This window comes from Taudactylus pleione, unplaced genomic scaffold (assembly GCF_031769625.1).
Source record: "Taudactylus pleione unplaced genomic scaffold, aTauple2 ptg000103l, whole genome shotgun sequence".
NCBI lineage: Eukaryota > Metazoa > Chordata > Amphibia > Anura > Myobatrachidae > Taudactylus > Taudactylus pleione.
The window spans coordinates 123,875-146,224 of record NW_028284505.1 but is presented as its reverse complement, the minus strand read 5'-3'; the positions used below and the strand labels follow the sequence as shown (position 1 = coordinate 146,224).

Genomic DNA, 22,350 nt, shown 5'->3' with positions numbered 1-22,350 from the left:
AGTTTTCCATAGTATGGAAACTTTCACATATAGTTTTGTGATTAAAATATGCCTCTTCATATAGGACGGAACATACAGTATATTTTGAGTTTAGTGGCTCTTTAATGGGTAAAACTGCCAGAGAGACTTATTAGATTGTATTTGAGTGAAAAATAAAAAAAACAGAGTAATGGTGCATACACACGATCAGATTTTTTCTTCAGATATGGACGATAACGATTTAAAAATCGTTCAGTCGTTCATATCTGAAGGAAAATCGTTCATATCTGACATGCCTGAACGATGGACGATCAACGATGCGCGTTCCCGTTTGTCAGATAACGATATCTGACATCTGATGGGTTTGCAGTCAGACTTGGACGATTCCATTCATTTTAATGCAGTCAAAAATCGTTCAATCGTTCAAATCGTTCAAAACTTTGGTCAAATCGTTCAAATCGTTTAATCGTTCAGTCGTTCATCTGACAAATCTGACAAGTCTGACAAATCTGACCGTGTGTACGCTCCATTAGGGGACCCTTGAAGTAATCCTATTAGTCAAGCTGCATACACACACAACGATTTGTTGAACGATTATCGTTTAAAAAAATCGTTCACTTTCTGAGTCAAACAATGAACGATTATCGTTCATGCCCGTTCACGTTTGTAGTTTGTAGTTCAGTCAGACTTGTCACCTGAACGATTTTCATTAAGGGAATATGCAAAAATCGTTTGTAGTTCATAAAAATCGTTCAGTACACTTTAAAAAATCTGACAGATAATCATTCATGAAAATCGTTCATAAAAATCGTTGGTAACAAAATAGCTGTGTGTGTATGCACCATTAGGGATAATGAGAGAACCACTGACTTGAAATGATAAAAGTTAAGTGGTTTTAATGCAAAAGTAACTATTTATCCCATTTCTTTTTGAACAATATGATAATTATTTATATCTGAACATTATTTTAGTATAAGCAGCGCTCTTAATAGAGTGTCATTAACACCTGATTACTTGTCATTAGTGCATTGTTTCCTGCGTATTATATATGGCAGTAGAACAATCGGGTGTCGGTTACTGCAGTAACTCACGTTGTCTGACCTGGGGGAATGGCCGTCACCTGTCTCCTGTCATGTTTTATTGTTTATGTTCAGAGTATGTTACAGATTTCTGGTCTGTAATTTAGGTCTGCAGGGAATTGGACAAATAAACCTTGAGGAGCACAGGTTGCTGCCAACATAAAGCAAACACTGACATAATTGTGGGGTATTTATAAAAAAAAATAGTACAGGGAAACGTTGTGCAGTGAAATAGCACCTGATAATTACTGGCCACTACACCACTCAGGCAAATAGATATCATTGGGAAATTCTTGACAATGCTTGCACATGTAATTGATATTGGCACTCAATCCACCCACAATTGCATTTCTGCTTTACCGTGCATGACAAACCAGACGCGTTAGTCCACTATGGACAGGGGCAGGGTGGCATCTGCCCCTGGGCTGGTAGAGCTCTGCCGATTTGGAGGGATAGGTGGTCTCTGCATTTCCATAACCGGTTGCTCTGATTTGGTTTATAACAATCGAAGCAGTCAGACAGCCCCTCCGCTGGTCCTCAGTGTTTTACTGGGACCCATGAACTGCCCTCAATTCTCAGCAGTTTGCTTGTAGTATGGGGCATTTGGAAAGTTCAGTCACAGTACCCATCTGACTAAAGGCCGCCATACATTAGGGATGGATCGCTGCGATCTTGCAATCGGATCGGTAACGCAGATCCGCCGGCCAAAAATGCTGACCGGCGGACATCGATGTTCCCGCGATCCATCGCAGGATCGGTGAAATTCTACGTGTTAAATTTCACCGATCTGCCAAATCACGATCATTTTTTGATTGTGATGGGCAAAACTGTAAACTCCAACATGTTGGATTTCACCCGCCGACCCGGCATCTCTGGATCGCTGCAATGCGGCGATCCGTCGCTGATGTATGGGGGCCTTAAGCCCTTACTGTGGTTAGCAATAACAGCAGGCAACTAATATATATTATAGATTGTGTTCTCATTTATCAGGATGACTCTAATGGTGTCACATTCACTTATTGTACAGGAGAAAGCTGCAGATACAAAGATAATGTATCTGATTTCACTGAAACATACGCTAGAACTCGTGGAGCCTTTAAAGGTATTTTTTATTTCTTCACTCCTTAGAAGGGACGTTTGAAACCCCATAGCTGGATAAGATAACTCATCAATATGCCCAATAATGTGGTAAGAGGGGTGAGCATGTAGCTAAATCATTTATGGCATTAGAGCACACAAAAGCTGGGTACACACTGGGCTTGATTCAGACCCGGTCGCAAGCACTGAGCGCTCGCAACCGGGTCGATGGTGGCCCACTGGGCATGTGCACGAGGGAGCCGGCTCCGTCGTGCGCATGCGCGAGACCCGTTTAGCGACGGGCAAGCCGTCGCTATGGGTCTTGCACCGAAGGGGGCGTGCTGTCGATGGTGAGTGACAGCACGCCCCCTTTGGTGGGCGTGCCGGGGGCATTGCTGCCCAGACGGAGGCGTTCCCATGGGAATGCCTACCGTCTTGGGCCCGCCCCACTGACATCACAAGTGATGTCAGTGGGAATGCTCTCGGCTCTGATAGAGCCAAAAGCACTCCAGGGCTTGCGGCAACGAGACCCTACCACAAGGGTCTCGTCGCAAGCCCGATGGTCGCGATGGTCTTGACCATCGCAACCATCTTTTTGGCCGCTTGCTATAGCTGTGGGTGGTCACCCACAGCTATGCGAGCAGCCACGAGGCCGCTCTAAAATTAGGAAGGATGGCCCTGATTCAGAGCGAGCGCTCTGTCAGAGCGTCCGGCTCTGAATCAGGGCCACTGTATGACATATCACACAATCTTAGTACTTCCGAGCAATCTGCACGATCATTGTATAGTGTGTACAGGTTGGGTACGGGATTCCGGTGGTCGGGATGCCAACAGGCATAATACAGACAGCGGCATCCTGACAGCCAGAATCCTAACAGAATTTGGTAAGTATCCTTATTCTAACCCTAGCCCACCTTTCCCGCATCCTAAACCTGCCCTCCCCCAGCCTAACCCTACCCCGCCCACAGCCTAACCCTACCCGCCACAGCCTAAACCTCCCCTCCGCAGCCTAACACTAAACCTAACCCTTAAGCGCGACACAAAGGGGGGATCCGACGTCCGACATATCGGGCGGTCACCACACAAGGTGTGATCGGGTGGCCGACTGCCCGGTATGCCGGCTTCCCCCTCCCCCACCTGCATAGCGCTGCAGGGGATCGCACATCGCATCCCCAGATCGACTGAACCTGCAGTAAGATCTGGGGGGTGCAATGTACGACCCCACGGGTGCGCGCACTATCCAATATCATGCCCATACACGGTTAGATATAGCAGCCAAATCGTACCAATCCGTCGGATCGGCTGATTTATCGCACCGTGTATGGGCACCTTAATACTCACCGTCGGGATGTCAGCGGTCGGGATTTTGGAGCTGGGATTCAGACTGCTGTGGGGAACCCGGAGCCGGGATTCTGCCAGAATGCCGACTACATCCCATGTATACACCCAGTACGTCAGTTAGACACGTTGTTCATCGCATCGTACCATGTGATGCGTTGTATATTGTATAGTGTGTATGCACAACCGCACATAGGGCCTGATTTAGATGGTGGACAGTATTGCAGGGAAGCGGGTGTGCAATACTGTCCAGTTGAAATGCCAATGCAGCTGGCGGTGTCTGTAGGAAACAAACGCCTCCTGCATGCATCTGCGATCCGAGAGCAGCGTCTGTAGGCCGGCCACTTGCAATGCCAGGAAATGTGCATCCTACCAAGCAGAACATAGGCCCTCATTCAGAGCCGCTCGTTAGCGGCAGTACGCTCGTTCCGAGCGATGTTTGCACATCTGCGCATGCGTACGGTTTTTAGTACGCATGCGCGAACCAGTCAGTGCGGCCGAAAATCGTTGGTACGCAATATAGTGAGGGCCTGCTATTTTGAGTGACAGAATGAGGCGTATGTGGGTGGTAACAGGGGAAGGTGCTTGAAAATGGGGAGTGGAGATCAGAACGCAGGCGTGCTTAAAGGTCAAAACGGGCGTTTTATGGGTGTGCATAATTAATACAGCAGCGTCATTGACCACGTCACTGGGTTATTTTATAGCCAGAACTGCTCGCAAATTTGTGGTAGCAAACACCAACCACAAGAATAGCGAGCAGTTCATACGCTGGTCGATGTACTCGATTAATCTAATAAATAGAGGACATGACGTAGGATGCGAGCGGCCAGGGGGCGTTTTTAACAAATAAACGAGCGTATGTTTTGCTCGCTCGTTCAGACTTAGAGGTGTGAACAGACTGCAATGTGCGTACGGATCATTTGAATAGCCACCCCTTGTTTTTAAACGAGCGACCACAAATAGCGAACGGCTCTGAATGAGGGCCATAGTCTTGGCACTCCCAGGAAATGGGGGCGACACGCCCCGTTTCCAGGAACACAGCCCAGTCCGGCACCTTCCCCTCCCCAAGCCCAAACGGCTTGGGGGCACTGCGGCTTGGGGGCACTGCGTGCTAACATGCGGGACTCGTTCTGCACATGCGCTAATGAGGTATTTAGAGGACATAAGAGCTGAAAAGTGCAATCATACATACAGGAAGGTAAATGATCCCCATTATATATACAGTAACAGATCTCTCAATATATATTCCTGTGACGCAGGCCGTGCTGAAAAATTGCAAGACCCCCCTTCTCCAGGCCTATTATTCTTCAATAGAGGATAACAGGTGAGTCTTGTTACTGTACATACATTATTTGTTACATTAAAACACAAGCTACAATAAGAATAAACTGTATTTCCCCTTAGAGAGAGAAACCTCACAAGTTTATCTTATTTTTATTGTATTAATTTAATGCTGAATCATTTTTCTAAGTGTAGAGAGGTTTTGTTTTTTATCTTGCCTATAATCGCTTTGATCGAAGGCAGTGGTTCTCAACTCGGTCCTCAGGACCCCACACAGGTCATGATTTCCAGGTCACCCAGCAGGAGCACAGGTATATTCATTACTCACTGACACATTTTAAAAGATCCACAGGTGGAGCTAATTGTTTCACCTGTGATTCTATGAGGAGACCTGGAAAACATGCACTGTTTGGTGTCTCGAAGACCGAGTTTGAGAACCTGTGGTCTAAGGAAACAAAATTGATATAACCCACATCCCGTTTTTCCAGTTGTTTTATTTTAATTTTGTTGTTGTTGTTTTTTTTACCATGCAAAAACTTTAGGAGCTTCAAATACATACAGTTCCCCTCTGTTTCTTCTGTATTGCATAAACATCTTAACAACAGCTACTGACCCTATTGTTGTACCCAAGACCAGTTATTGACGATGATGTTTCAAAACGCCAGTCTGTATATAACACTGTCAGGGTTTAAGTACAGGTTGAATCAGCTAAGCCTCGGCGCTATTTGCTAGCCTCAGGCGTAGGAAGTGTTGTGCATGTGCCATGAGGGATGGGTTACTCTAATTCACACCTCATGCTTCAAAGCCCCTTACTCCACAGTCACTGATGAGTTTGAAACCTGGAAAAATTTTGTCCATTTCAATGAGACAACAATCAAAAACATTCTGCAAATTAAACCACAAAAGCTGCATACACACACAACGATTTTGTTGCCAACGATTTTATGAACGATTTTTATAAACGATTATCTGTCAGATTATCTGTCAGATTTTTTAAAGTGTAATGAACGATTTTTATAAACTACAAATGATTTTTGCATATTCCCTTAATGAAAATCGTTCAGGTGACAAGTCTGACTGAACTACAAACTACAAACGTGAACGGGCATGAACGATAATCGTTCATAATTTGACTCAGAAAGTGAACGATTTTTACAAACGATATCGTTTAACGATAATCAGTCAAAAAATCATTGTGTGTGTATGCAGCTTAAGTACTTCCAGGGAAGGAAGGTGAGGGTTTGGTAATAACTGCCCCCAGACTGGAGTGTTATTGGACATATGCGGGAATATTTCAGACCCACATTACATGCACTAAGGGTTGGGAATATTTGTGACCCAGAAGCGTTTGGCAGGAAAGAATTGGAAATATTCCAAATTCCGGATTAGACAGACTCAGGGCCTAATTCAGACCCACTCGCAAGCGGGTCGATGGTGCCCTAATGCGCATGCACACGACGGAGGGAGCTCCGTCGTGCGCATGCGCGAGACCCGCATCGCGACAGCCAAGCTGTCGCTATGGGTCTCGCACCAAAGGGGGCGTGCTGTCGATGGTGAGTGACAGCACGCCCCCTTTGGTGGGCATGCCAGGGGCGTGGCTGCCCAGACGGAGACGTTGCCATGGGAACGCCTACCGTCTGGGGCCGGCCCCACTGACATCACTAGTGATGTCAGTGGGAGTGCTTTTGGCTCTGATAGAGCCAAAAGCACTCCTGGGCTTGCGGCAGCGAGACCCTACCACAGGGTCTCGTCGCAAGCCCGATGGTCGCGATGGTCTTGACCATCGTGACCATCTTTTTGGCCGCTCGCATAAGCTGTGGGTGGTCACCCACAGCTATGCGAGCGGCCAGGAGGCCGCTCCATTTTTAGGTAGGAGGGCCCTGATTCAGAGCGAGCGCTCTGGTCAGAGCGTCCGCCTCTGAATCAGGCCCTCAGCTGGTTACAGGGAGTGTACGGGAGCGGTTCTCTGCCCAGGGAGGTGTGAATGAGAGGACAGACCATCAAACAACTACTAATAAATAGCAATATGCCATTATTATCAGATTTCTGTGTACATAGATAACGATCTCATGCCTGTTACGCAATGACGCCTATTGATTTCATGCTGCCACTAATGTACCAATATTCTCATGGCCTTGCGGCCCCTCATGCATTTTGGTGCCAGGGTGATTTACTTTATCCTCATTCTGCTTGTATCTTTATTATGGCCAAATTTTAATAGTTGGACTGCTTTATAGGACTGTAGTCTTCATTCCCCTGTAGCATTATGCCCTTACCCCTGTGATCGTACAGTAGGTCTCCATTGTATCATCACCCCACCCCAACGAGATCCCTCCACTGTCATTACCCCCGATCCCTAAGTGCCCCTAGATCCCCATTGTAGCATTATCCCCTCCTTCCCCCCAGTGGCAGTAAAAAACTGCTCTTGTTGCTGAAACGTATGTCAGGTGATTATATGATGTATTATATGATGTATTCAGTATGGATTTATGTAGATGTATTATATGATGTATTATATGATGTATTCAGTATGGATTTATGTAGATGTATTATATGATGTATTATATGATGTATTCAGTACGGATTTCTGTAGATGTATTGACAGCTCTGAATCATTCATTTGTCCAGTTTGTTGTAGAGCGCTGTCAGATTGTGCGATTTGTTTCTGTGGCCTTATCATTAGACCCGAGTGAAATGTTCACGTCTGTTCCACAAAATATCTTTAATTCCTCCTATACGAAACGTCACGTTACATGTTTTTCTGGCGTAATTTTGCCTTTGTACGCACGGAATTGTTTTCCTAGCTCTGTTTATCAACTATAGATGACCTGGACATGTGGATTTACAAATATGGTGCCGAATGGCGAAGAAAAACTTCATATATCCGTACAGCGACCTGGCTATAAATTCATTCCTGTGAAATTCTGCTGTCATCTAGCTAATTGCTGTCTGTCATCTGATGCACATTCCTTGTGTTATTCAGTGTATTTGCAACTTACTCTGATTTAAAAAGTCTTTGGTCGTGTAAGTGAGAGTTTCTGCATTGCCTTGCACACCTCACTCGGTGGCCTGATTCAGAGCCGGACGCTCTTGAAGAGCGCTCGCTCTGAATCAGGGCGTTTTTTTTTATTTTTGTTTTGGCCTCCTGGCCGCTTGCTAAGCTGTGGGTGACCACCCACAGCTTTTGCGAGCGGCCAGGTGATGGTCGCGATGGGCGCGACCATCGGGGCTTGCAACGAGACCCTTGTGGTAGGGTCTCGTCCGTCGCAAGCCCCAGAGAGCTTCCTGCTCTAACAGAGCAGGAAGCTCTTCACTGACATCACTGGTGATGTCAGTGGTGCCTCCCACAAACGGCAGGCGTTCCTTCGGGAACGCCTTCGTTTGTGTAGCCACCCCCCCTCCCTGCCTACAAAACGGGGTGAGCTGTCGATCAACATCGACAGCCGCCCCTTTTGTAGTGAGCCCCGTAGCGAGAGAAATTCTCTCTCGCTCCAGGGCTTGCGCATGTGCAGTACCCCACCAATCGACCCGCTTGCCAGCGCTACGCTAGCGGCTCTGAATCAAGCCCTCGTCGGTACACCCGTGTTTCATCTCTCATCGGATGGCACCACACTAAAGAGAAAAATGAAGCTGTTTAATATAGAGATAAAATACTGTATATGTTTCTAAATGTACAATTACATAGTGCTGCAATGATTCAGAGTACAAAATGCCCAGACATAAATATAATACTGCACTGAAATGATCTGATCACTACTGAAATGCTCTGTAAGCTCAGCCCGTAACTATAAAACATGGTGATAAAAATGTGTAGATCTAGAGATATATCAGAGACATTATTTTACCTGTCAGGCTGCTGAGAAGAGGTGTCAGGGTTCACAGCCTGTGATATGTATTTATAAACCTCTCTGGGTGCAAAAGTAGATAACCACAGAGCCGTTACCAGGGGCGTGTGACCGATGCCGTCGCCCATAGCACTAAGCCTGGGGGGGCAGCACCATCACAACTCCATTGGCATCTGTATTTGGCTTTTACTCCCCCCCCGCAAAAACCGCCATCTTAGTCTCCAAATCCATGTGATCACCAATAAAAGCTGGCAAGATTGTGCATTCATACATAAGCCTACCATTGGCCCAGAGTTTTGCCTATTTCCTCGTCATTATCGCTAGTTTAAATGTACAACTTGGAACGGGGAGATAAACCGCCGATGATTACAACATAATCGGACTGTGTTTGTTTTTTCTATTAGGTTTGACATCATACTTGAAAAAATTAGAGCAGTGATTAATGATGACACCAGGTACACCCGCGGGTGCCTCAACATGAGGACTCAGAAATGTTACGCCGTTAAGCCAAACATAAATGAGTTCCTAGATATTTCCAGAAGGACATACGCAGAAATCGTAGACGACATAGCCGGTATTGATCACCGTTAGATTAACTCTTTTCATTATTTCTTTAGTATCTCCTGGTCATAGAGTTCCTAGTATTGGTGTATTATGTTGTATTATTGTACAGATATTTTTAGGCATTTTGTTCTCAATTGTGTTTTACTGGATCTTAACGGATTCAGTATGAATTACCGCTGGCCGCATGGTTCAAATCCTGACAGCAGCAGCCCACCAAAAATCCAGATCATCCCAAGGTAAGTATTCACTAACCTATTCTACCCCCTAACCCTCCCTTAGGGGTGCCTAACCCTAACCTCCCCTTAGGGGTGCCTAACCCTAACTTCACCCTAAGTGCCTAAACCTAACCCCCCCTTAGGGGTGCCTAACCCTAACTTCCCCCTAAGTGCCTAAACCTAACCCCCCTTTCCCATAGCCTAAACCTAACCTCCCGGGGGGGGGGTGCCTAACCCTAAGTTCCCCCCGGGAACCGTAAACCTATCCCTCCGCCCCAGCGGCTGTCCGCGCCCGTCGCCTGGCTTACCTTCGATCGGTAAGCCGGGTGTCGGTCTCCCGGCGTAGGGAAAATGACAGGCGCCGGGATTTCGACGCCTGTCATTTAAACCTTGCCGGGATTATACAGTCGGGAAGCTGGAGGTCGGGATTCCGTCCATCGGCTTCCCGACTGTTTCCCATCTTAACATCTGTGTTCTGTGTATTATGAAAAGCTGCTTGCGGTGCATATGACACCTTTGTCATTGATCAGATGTTAATACCTTTCTGCACCTGGTATGTAAAGCCCGATGGCGTCAGACAAATGATGCAGTGGTGTGGGCGCTGATTATGCAGACAGCTTTTGAAAGTATACAGAAAAATAATTTTTGAAAATCAAATAAATGCTAGATACGCCGTCCTATGGAGCCCAGGAATTTTCCACCTGTATTTTGCACAGATACGCCAGTTTTAAGGGAAACCCATGGACAGTGGCGTAACTAGCGTATTTGGAGCCCAGGGCAAACTGAAAAATAAAACCCCCCACCCTTTGTGTATGCGCCCAAAAAAATGGGCCTGGTCACATGCCCCAAGGGGCGTGGCCACTGGGAAAATAGGACGTGTCAACATTATACACACCCCTTTATCGTCACTCTGGGAACATTCCTTACCATTCCATATGCACCTTAATACCCCGAGTAGTAGTGCCCCTCTTGCAGTGCCCACTGTAGTAGTGCTCCTTATGCAATGTTCCCAGTAGCAGTGCCCCATGTAGTAGTGCCCTTTATACAGTGCCCCCAGTAGTGCCCTTTATACTGTGCTTCCAGTAGTGCACCCTTATACAGTGCTCCCTATGTAGTGCCCCCAGTAGTGGTCCCCCAGTAATGCCCCTTGTACAGTACCCCCAGTATGCAGTGCCCCCAGTAATGCCCCTTATACAGTACCCCCAGTATGCAGTGCCCCCAGTAGTGGTCCCTCTTATGCAAGCACCTAGTAGTGCCCTTTATACAGTATCCCCAGTAGTGGTCCCCCTTACACAGTGCCCCCAGTAGTGATCCCTCTTATGCAGGCCCCCAGTAGTGCCCCGTATACAGTGCCCCCAGTAGTGATTCCCCCTATGCTGTGCCCCTTATACAGTGACCCCAGTAGTGGTTCCCTTTATGAAGGCCCCCAGTAGTTATCCCCCCTATGAGTTGCCCCTTATACAGTGCCTTCCGTAGTGCATAAAGACATACATACATACATACACACATACACACACAGACACACATAATACTGACTTCACTTACCTGAATCCCCGCGCCTGCTGCTGTCTGCTCCTCCGCCCTCCCGCTGGGTCCCACTCGGTACTATGGGAGAGACGTCATGACGTCGCTTCCCATCACCCACTGCCGGAGCCGGAAGGCGGAGTTCATGAGTGAGCTCCAGCACGGCTCTGGCAGTGGGCGCAGCAGCCAATGAGAGTCTGCCTGACTCTCATTGGCTGCTGAAACACACACACCGCCGCCGTGTAGTACGAGTGTACTACCCAGCGCTGGGAGCGATGTGTGTGTAACAGTGTAGTGGGGACCGCACTCGCCGTGGTCTGCACTACACTGAGTGACTAGGACGGGCCTGTACTGTGGCCAGCGGCGCCTTCCCCGGGCCGCCGGTCCCACAGCGCCCAGGGCACAAGCCCCGGCGGCCCTACCCTAGTTACGTCACTGCCCATGGAGCTACGCTTTGGGATGGGTATCTGCAATCGGTGATTGAATAAATCACAATCTTCTCGTGGGAAGAGCTGAGCCTGCTTAGATAGTTGTGGGCTAGACACACACACTGTACCCACATGCAAAAGTAAGATACAGGGGTTGGAGGGGACACGGTGCTGCTGATTGCCCTAGCTAGTGAGTGGGCACAGAGACTCTCCTCTGCATTAGGCGCCGGTGATATAGAGTCGCACTCTATACTGTCACTGTCATGTCTTTATACCATCAATGTACATTTAATGTACATTGACAAAGACAAATAACCCCCTAATAACACTATCCAAACACACAACGGTGACCCATGTAACCATCCTAATGTCCCCTATTGGTCATGATTAATGTAAGACACCAATCAGGCTGGAAGGAGCAGTATTTTAAGGAAAAATGTAAAAGCTGAAATGACTTTAATGCAAACGTTTGCACCATGTGCATTTCATGCCAGGCCCACAGTGTGGGCACAGACCGCGGATCCACAGATCGCCATGTGGGCATGCACATTTGTGAGGGTAATAGGTTTATTTGTGCACATTCTGAAATTACATTTTGTGCTTCTAACAAGCTAAAGCTGCTAAGGCCTATGCTTCATAGAAGATGTCCCTTTAATCTTACGTCAGATGTATATAAGCCACAATAGAGAGATTCAGTTTCTGCTGCTGTTTTTCTTTTAATCCAATAGACAGTAATAAACCTACCTTCAGCCACTCCTGTTATCCCCCTAGTGAGTGGCGTGTCTGAATAGACATCCCACCATCCCTAACTTTCCTTTCTGCATCAGATGAAACTTTCAGTCCCCTCACTACCAGAGACATTATATAGTAGAGGGCTGTGCACCCAATAAAACTGGTCCCCTCACTACCAGAGACATTATATAGTAGAGGGCTGTGCAACCAATAAAACTGGTCCCCTCACTACCAGAGACATTATATAGTAGAGGGCTGTGCACCCAATAAAACTGGTCCCCTCACTACCAGAGACATTATATAGTAGAGGGCTGTGCACCCAATAAAACTGGTCCCCTCACTACCAGAGACATTATATAGTAGAGGGCTGTGCACCCAATAAAACTGGTCCCCTCACTACCAGAGACATTATATAGTAGAGGGCTGTGCAACCAATAAAACTGGTCCCCTCACTACCAGAGACATTATATAGTAGAGGGCTGTACACCCAATAAAACTGGTCCCCTCACTACCAGAGACATTATATAGTAGAGGGCTGTGCAACCAATAAAACTGGTCCCCTCACTACCAGAGACATTATATAGTAGAGGGCTGTGCAACCAATAAAACTGGTCCCCTCACTACCAGAGACATTATATAGTAGAGGGCTGTGCATCCAATAAAACTGGTCCCCTCACTACCAGAGACATTATATAGTAGAGGGCTGTGCAACCAATAAAACTGGTCCCCTCACTACCAGAGACATTATATAGTAGAGGGCTGTGCAACCAATAAAACTGGTCCCCTCACTACCAGAGACATTATATAGTAGAGGGCTGGGCAACCAATAAAACTGGTCCCCTCACTACCAGAGACATTATATAGTAGAGGGCTGTGCACCCAATAAAACTGGTCCCCTCACTACCAGAGACATTATATAGTAGAGGGCTGTGCAACCAATAAAACTGGTCCCCTCACTACCAGAGACATTATATAGTAGAGGGCTGTGCAACCAATAAAACTGGTCCCCTCACTACCAGAGACATTATATAGTAGAGGGCTGTGCAACCAATAAAACTGGTCCCCTCACTACCAGAGACATTATATAGTAGAGGGCTGTGCACCCAATAAAACAGGTCCCCTCACTACCAGAGACATTATATAGTAGAGGGCTGTGCAACCAATAAAACTGGTCCCCTCACTACCAGAGACATTATATAGTAGAGGGCTGTGCAACCAATAAAACTGGTCCCCTCACTACCAGAGACATTATATAGTAGAGGGCTGTGCAACCAATAAAACTGGTCCCCTCACTACCAGAGACATTATATAGTAGAGGGCTGTGCAACCAATAAAACTGGTCCCCTCACTACCAGAGACATTATATAGTAGAGGGCTGTGCAACCAATAAAACTGGTCCCCTCACTACCAGAGACATTATATAGTAGAGGGCTGGGCAACCAATAAAACTGGTCCCCTCACTACCAGAGACATTATATAGTAGAGGGCTGTGCACCCAATAAAACTGGTCCCCTCACTACCAGAGACATTATATAGTAGAGGGCTGTGCAACCAATAAAACTGGTCCCCTCACTACCAGAGACATTATATAGTAGAGGGCTGTGCAACCAATAAAACTGGTCCCCTCACTACCAGAGACATTATATAGTAGAGGGCTGGGCAACCAATAAAACAGGTCCCCAAACAAGGCCAACCAAGATTGCAGAGGGGCAATAATAAATAGCTCTGAAATTGCCAGATAAGGAACGTTACGTTACTTTTAAAATGATCTATCTGGTCATTGGATACAGACAGTTATTTATGCACCTTTCCATCCACCAGCAGTCTACTATCACATCGTGCTATGGTTGGGTCACTTTTTGGTAATAAAATGGAAAACCATATATATAATTGTCAGCTAGACCGGTGATAGTGCTGGCATGACTTGTATCCTGAACTAGCTGTAAGTTCTATCTGTATGCAGGAATGATATCACAGCTGTCGGACAAGTACAATTTGCCTCTGAAGACCAGTTTTAGTACCTCTCGGGGATTCTTCATCCAGGCGAACATGGAGAGGAACGCGCAGCAGCCTCTCCCGGCAGAGTTTGTCAAGGTACAAGTTATACATAGAACTAGTTATAGCCTATTGTACTAGGATAAGATTTAGGCGCCTGTTGCCACAGTATTGTGCTAGACCAGACATAAGCAGTCTGCGGATCATCAGCTGTTACAGCACTACAAGTTGGAGTGTTTGGTTTGCTTGCTGAGATTTGTAGTTCCACAGCATTTATCAGTTTAACATAACCTCTTCCCACATGTGCTTCTCTTTACATTTTCTTCTACTCCTTACTCCCCACAAGGGCACCTAACAGGTGACCGCCATCTCCCTGCCGCTTATTGTGAGCGCTTTAATCGCTATTGCAGCAATGTATATAAATCGTGTCCTTGTCCTGCACTGTAATGTACTGTAAGTTACTCATTTCTTGTTCACTTACTAGTCTATGTACTATGTAAGGTGCTGCGGAACACCTGTGGCGCCATATAAATAAAGGATAATAATAATAATAATAATAATGACCATCAGGTTGTGTAGATTTTAGCAAGGTGGCTGACTATCTGTTGTCATTGTAAGTGGCCACTAGATGGTGCTAGTTAATGTTTTAATCTTATATGAGCACATTCAGGCTTCAATTTATTTTTTATAAACACACATGCGTACCCACACTATATAATCATCCGTTAATTGAGCGCTAACTGGATCAACATGATTAGTGTTTGTGGTACTGTACGATTATAGAGGTTAGTGGTGACCTCACCAACAAGCTGCTCCCATTTTCTCACCAGTATGTTCGATTGAGCGCACCTACTCCCTGTTTTTCCGATTCAATATACTGATACAATAGCTGAATGACAATTGCGATGGGGCGTGAGGAGGGGATGTAGTTAAAATGCCGGCGGACGGGATACCGGCTGTCGATATACCGACGCCGGAATCCCGACCGTCGGCAAAATGCCGATGCCGCTATCCTGAATGACAACAGGGTACAGGCGTCGGCATCTGAAACGACGGAATGGCGTACGTCCGGACGTAGGTAAGTAGCGCACTTTCCCCGGGGATGGGGGGTGGTTAGGTTTAGGCACCCTCGGGGGACATTAGGGTTAGGCACTAGGGGGGGAGGTTAGGGTTAGGCACCACCAAGGGAGGGGGGGGGAAGGTTAGGGATAGTATACTTACCACTCCTGTCGGGATCTTGACTGTGCGGGGGTCCGGCGTCGGGATTTGAATAGCCCCCGATATTTCATACCCATCCCGCGAGGAGTACTGTAGCACTTTGAGCCTGTCCTGCTAGATGGATAATTGTCTTCATGTAATGAAAGTGTTCATGAAGGTTATGATATAATCATACAGGTATCCATTAGCAAGCATGAGCCCTCAGTGTAGTTAGTTATATTGTTATACTCTATATCCCATTATAAAAACCTTTTAAAGTCTTGTTCTAGCTGGTGGGACTTGCTCATTGAGTACATACAGTATAAGCAGATAGACAAGGTAATTATTGTCTTTTGTACAATGAAAAAAGGTACAATGAAATGTACATGGTATTGCTTCTAATATTACCATGGTGCCTGGCAGTAATATGTTAATGAATTAGCTGCGAGAGCTTTTAATGCCATTTCTGAGTGAAAATGAATCTTTAGTATTACTGGGCTATGTACATGCGGTATCAGCGGAAGCGGGTATTTATACGTTATGTCTGAATTAGGTGCCTGTTTTCATGCTAAAATTTTTTAGTTCAACAGTGGAACCAACGAATGAGTTATAACGAGTTTCTGTCTTGCCTTTTTGTTCCAGGTGACGAGAGCGAAGAACACTTATAGCTTTACATCAGTGGACTTAATTAAAATGAACGAGAGGTGCGAGGAATCTCTCCGAGAAATCTACCACATGTCTTATCTGTAAGAATACGCTGTCTCTCGTCTCGTGTTTGTGTCGCTTGTTTTGTGGACTAAAACTGTACCTTGGTTTTGGTTTCATTTTTTTCTTATATACTTTTAGCATATTATGCTTTACCATGCTTATATAATAAGCTAAATGTATTAATGGAATGGGTATGTAATGCCAGCTGTCTGGATGTCTTCCTGTCAAAATACAGACAGCGGCATTCCGATGGTTGGTATCCCTACAGGGGTCGGATAAGTATACTTACCCTCCCCCCTTCTCCCCCTAACCCTAAACCTCCCTTCTTGTAGCCTATCCCTCCCCAGCCCACACCCTAACCCTCCCCATTAGTGCCTAAACCTAAGTCTCCCCCCTGTGTGGCTAAACCTAACCCTCCCCCTTTAGTGCCTAACCCCACCCCCCCAGTGGTGCCTAACCCCCCCAGTGGTGCCTATCCCTAACCCCCAAAATCTAACACTAACCCCGCTATGCTACCTAAACCTAACCCTCCCCCCCCCACCGCGGCTAACAGCTAAGACGCCCCGGATTTACCTGGTTTGGGATGGCGTCTGTCTGTGTTCCGGCGTCTGTATTTAGACGCCTATATTAAGTCCCGTGTTGGACTTCTAGCGTCGGGATTCAGGCCGGCGGCATCCCGTCCTCCGGTTTACTAACTACATCCCGTATTAATGTATCATATTAAAAATGATTTAATGTTGTAGTGTAAGCCCTGCACAAGGCTACAACTTTTATCCTCTACGTGCAGTGAAGGCAGCAGACAATATTTATAGTAATGCGGCCCTGTCATATCACTTACGTGTCAGTAATTCATGAGTGTCAGCCTCAGTGACGTCACTAACTCTTAGTGAGTTTATAATCTGAATATTGATGAATATGCGTCAGAACACAAAACGGCTGGCCGTATGAAATACCGCAGTCATGTCACTGATTTCTAATTTATTGATAGGCTGCATTCATGTCAATAATGTATTAGAGACAGTGGCCGCCTCTGCTGTGTAATTTAATATCCGGATACAAACAGCAGAAGCATAAATAATGGTATTTTTTTAGAGTTTTTTTTTTTTTTTTTTTAAACCCATTAGGGATGACTGGAGAATACCATGGGGTATAGAAACTGGGAGTCCGGGTACTTTATGTACTTTAAAAACTCAGGCTCCTCCCCCTCTGCACCCCAGTCCTTGCCTGGGAGACCTCCGTTATATCTATGTAGGCGCGAAAGGATGGACCATGAGTAGAGAACGAGAGGTAGAAGAGACAAAATACCATTACCCAACAAGAACAACAATCCTAACCAGGATAACAGCAAAGAGTCAGAACACAAAACAAGAGGGAGGACGTGCCGCTTACCCCAAAGGAATATGAGAAGAGCATTCAATGAAAGCACAAAAACCCTATTATCTCAGTAAGCCATTGGGGAAAAAACCACGGGGACGTCCCATATCTGTCCTTAAGGGGCAAATTTATTATTGTATATTTTAGGTATAATCCTCGAAAACACCCGTAGGTTTGTATGTTGTATGCGATGCTGCCAGATTTACCAACATCCGGCATGTGAGGCATTCCTGATATTGGCCCCCAAAGCCAATGCCATTTGATGATGGCGTAAGCCGCTGTAGCCTATGGGCTACCCCACGCATAGTGAGCCAGCAGAGGGGTCCTCCGAACCCTCCCCCGGCAATGGCGGCCATGCATGTGCAGTTAGAGTGAATGCACATGCGCACTCTGGGCACTGTCTCTGCATGTGCCGGATAATACATCTGGATACTAATCACATATTGCAATGCAATCATTCAGGGGTGGTAATGTTATGCCCAGATCACATTTCAATAGCGATCATTAATAAATGGGGGCATTTAGAGAGGGTACAATTAGAAATTGATGTGTCAGACAAGATGCATCCATCGATGTGGTGAAATGTGCACTTACCGGTTCAGAAACCTGTAGACCACTGCCAGATGGAGAGGCTGAGCCAACTACCAAAGAAACCACTGCCAGACGGAGAGGCTGAGCCAACTACCAAAGAAACCACTGCCAGACGGAGAGGCTGAGCCAACTACCAAAGAAACCACTGCCAGACAAAGAGAGGCTGAGTCAGCTACCAAAGAAAGCACTGCCAGATGGAGAGGCTGAGCCAACTACCAAAGAGACTACTGCCAGACAAAGAGGCTGAGCCAGCTACCAAAGAAGCCACTGCTAGACGGAGAGGCTGAGCCAGCTGCCAAAGAGACGACTGCCGGACGGAGAGGCTGAGCCAGCTACCAAATAAACTACTGCCAGACGGAGAGGCTGATCCAGCTACCAAAGAAACCACTGCTAGACGGAGAGGCTGAGCCAGCTGCCAAAGAGACGACTGCCAGACGGAGAGGCTGAGCCAGCTACCAAAGAGACCACTGCCAGACGGAGAGGCTGAGCCAGCTACCAAAGAAACCACTGCCAGACGGAGAGGCTGAGCCAGCTACCAATGAAACCACTGCCAGATGGAGAGGCTGAGCCAACTACCAAAGAGACTACTGCCAGACAAAGAGGCTGAGCTAGCTACCAAATAAACCACTGCCAGACAGGCTGATCCAGCTACCAAAGAAACCACTGCCAGACGGAGAGGCTGAGCCAGCTACCAAAGAGACGACTGCCAGTCGGAGAGGCTGAGCCATCTAGCAAAGAAACCACTGCCAGATGGAGAGGCTGAGCCAACTACCAAAGAAACCACTGCCAGACGGAGAGGCTGAGCCAGCTACCAAAGAAACCACTGCCAGATGAAGAGGCTGAGCCGGCTACTAAATAAACCACTGCCAGACGGAGAGGCTGATCCAGCTACCAAAGAAACCACTGCCAGACGGAGAGGCTGAGCCAGCTACCAAAGAAACCATTGCCAGACGGAGAGGCTGAGCCAGCTACCAAAGAGACCACTGCCAGACGGAGAGGCTGAGCCAGCTACCAAAGAATACCACTGCCAGACGGAGAGGCTGAGCCAGCTACCAATGAAACCACTGCCAGATGGAGAGGCTGAGCCAACTACCAAAGAGACTACTGCCAGACAAAGAGGCTGAGCTAGCTACCAAATAAACCACTGCCAGACAGGCTGATCCAGCTACCAAAGAAACCACTGCCAGACGGAGAGGCTGAGCCGGCTACCAAAGAGACGACTGCCAGTCGGAGAGGCTGAGCCATCTAGCAAAGAAACCACTGCCAGATGGAGAGGCTGAGCCAACTACCAAAGAAACCACTGCCAGTCGGAGAGGCTGAACCAGCAACCAAAGAAACCACTGCCGGACGGATAGGCTGAGCCAGCTACCAAAGAAACCACTGCCAGACGGAGAGGCTGAGCCAGTTACCAAAGAAACCACTGCCAGACGGAGAGGCTGAGCCAGCTACTAAAGAGACCACTGCCAGACGGAGAGGCTGAGCCAGCTACTAAAGAAACCACTGCCAGAAGGAGAGGCTGAGCCAGTTACCAAAGAAACCACTGCCAGACGGAGAGGCTGAGCCAGCTACTAAAGAGACCACTGCCAGACGGAGAGGCTGAGCCAGCTACTAAAGAGACCACTGCCAGACGGAGAGGCTGAGCCAGCTACCAAAGAGACCACTGCCAGACGAATAACATTGGTTAGTTGCCATGTTTACCTTTTGGTTCCAAGCAGAGCCCGGTAGGCTTAGGAAATGAAAGATTCAAATAAAAAGAAATGACTGCTGACCTCAGACGGGAATGGGAGTGAAGTAATTGTTTCATACAGACCTACAGGAACACACATATACACCTGCTGGGGGTGGTTTCTTTCTTTGTGAGCGCAGGTACAAATACATGCTGATGATGGCTTGGCGTAAATCAGGTGCATATAATGCGGAACTGTGTATAGTTCTGTGTATGTTTGGAAATAAACTATATTTGTCTGCATTTTTTTTTTTTTATCCTTTCACCTATTTTGTGACCATCTCTATATAACCTCTTAGAGACTAAACTCAGAGGATACGAGACTCTACGGGACCTTTTGTTATGCGATGTCTTAATGTATTTTTCAGGATAGTGTGCAAGCTTCTCGGTGAGATCTACGAACACATCCACTGCCTGTATAAGTTATCAGACACGGTCTCAATGCTGGACATGCTGCTGTCCTTTGCCAACGTCTGCACCCTGTCTGACTACGGTAAGAGCTAGGTCCCATTCTAGGGTGGTAAGGTGGCAGCGTTGGAATACCTGTACTTACATCAGTCCACATCCCTGAGCAGAGAGAGCATTAATATTGTAACATTTTGTTTTGTATTATTGATTACATAATGCTACCCCATGTCTGGATGCATATGTACAAACGTACATGAATATCAGCATTGCGTGTGGCTTGTGTGTAGCTCAGAATCGGGCTATAATGGTATCAATTCAGTGTTGCAATCTAACATTAATAAACTGCACTGCACGACCGCTCCATCTTTTTTTATTTCATTTATTTTTTACCTTTGTCCTAGATCCTTTATTGTGCCAGAGCTGGTTGTCTTATTTTTCAAAGTCCAGCTCATTAGCCGCGTATCCACTTGCTGATTAAAATGAGCGTTTGAACGATAACGATATCGTTATCGTTCAAACGCTCATTAACTGCACAAATCGGGCATGATAATGTCGGAAACGACCAGCAATGCGTGCTCTTGCTGGACGTTTCTGACATCAATCATCGCCTGAACATACCGGTCAATATGCCGATGATGACAGATTGGCCATGTTCGGGGATGAGGGAGGATGCCTACACTGAACGACATATCGCTCAGTGTAGGCACTACAGGGGAAGAGGAACGACTGTACGATTACAATGTTGTAATCGTACCGTCGTTCCACTATCTGCTAGTGGATACGCACCTTAAAAGATCGTACACACTAGACGATATGCTCCCTGAGCAATATCGTCTAGTGTGTCCCCGGCAGGGTGTGCTCAGTGTCGTTCATGACATTGAGCACACCCGCTGAACAATATCATTAACGATATCGTTCAGTGCCGGGCTCTCTCCCCCATTCCCCAACATGCAGCAACCTGACAACATCGTCAGGTTGGCCTGCATGTTTACTCGATGAACGATAATGACGAACGATCCGCGGGAACGCGCGTCGTCGTTATCGTTCATCGTTTTGATGTTAAAAATGGACGATAAAGTGGACGACTGAACGATATCGTTATCGTTCAGTCGTCCACTTTAATCGCCCAGTGTGTACGCACCTTTAGAGTTTGAGTATATTTAACAGTAATAAACGATTTTAATATGCTTTAACATTTTTTTTTTTGCTTAACAAGGTAAAGTATTCTGTGGATTTTGTTTATAGTAGTTTTTTTAATTGTTTTTTTTTTTTTCTGCTTATAATGATTTATATTTTCTCCTTCCTCCAGTTCGCCCAGAATTCACGGATACCTTGGCGATAAAGCAAGGCTGGCATCCGATCTTAGAAAACATAGCGCTGGGGAAACCAGTAGCCAATGACACTTTCATAAGTGAAGGAAGCAACTTTATCATACTCACTGGGCCGAACATGAGTGGAAAATCAACATACTTAAAACAGATTGCGCTGTGTCAGATAATGGCACAAATAGGTAATAACTAGAATATTAAAGTGCACCCATGGCCTACAAATGGGGGGAGGAACTGTTATTCATTAGATTGCAGCAAATTAATTCACTAATACTGCTTTTATACCTAAATTCCGGGTCTGACCCGGAGGTTAGAACAGGGTTCCAAACCGGATCAGACCCAGAATTTAGTCGGCGCCGACCCAGGATTTTTCCGAGTCGGCGCCGTTCACACCGGAGCCAAGTCTGCAGTGACCCGGCATGGATGTAGACGCTTGGAGATTACATCATCTCCAAGCACGCCAAAGTCTACCAATCGGCCGGCATGCAGCGCGCTCCGGGTCATCGTGACCCGGATCGCGCCATTTACACTGCAGGGTTTCACGGGTCATTCCCGTGTTAAACCCTGCAAGTTACCTGGGTTGGATGGCCGGGTCACTCGACCTGGAAAACCAACCCTGCCCAATATTTACTCCAAGGAGCTACACCGGTTTAATCCTGCAATAACCCGGAGTTTAGCTCTGGTGTAAAAGGGGTATTACAAGTAACAGTTTATTTGGGCAGCCAAACTGTGGGCATAACCATACATCCCAACATTTTAAAAATCAAAACAGGAACAAAATAAACTCTAACCGTGATCCACCTAAACCCTGCAAACCACACCCATATTATACCTGATAGACTCCACCCCATGGTGAGGATGGGGATAGCCAGCATGGTGAGGATGGGGATAGTCAGCAGGGTGAGGATGGGCATAGCCAGTACGGTGAGGATGGGGATAGTCAGCAGGGTGAGGACGGGGA

At 46.7% G+C, this 22,350-nt stretch overlaps 1 protein-coding gene across 1 annotated transcript in view; it reads left to right on the top strand.

The window, feature by feature from the left end:
* MSH4 (mutS homolog 4) overlaps window positions 1-22,350 on the top strand; it is a 111,227-nt gene that overhangs the window by 71,707 nt on the left and 17,170 nt on the right. The window contains exons 8-14 of the mRNA XM_088470754.1: window positions 2,086-2,160; window positions 4,733-4,797; window positions 9,004-9,173; window positions 14,026-14,156; window positions 15,897-16,000; window positions 20,022-20,146; window positions 21,371-21,571. Coding sequence (XP_088326880.1) covers window positions 2,086-2,160; window positions 4,733-4,797; window positions 9,004-9,173; window positions 14,026-14,156; window positions 15,897-16,000; window positions 20,022-20,146; window positions 21,371-21,571 — 871 coding nt within the window. The remainder of the gene's footprint in view (window positions 1-2,085; window positions 2,161-4,732; window positions 4,798-9,003; window positions 9,174-14,025; window positions 14,157-15,896; window positions 16,001-20,021; window positions 20,147-21,370; window positions 21,572-22,350) is intronic.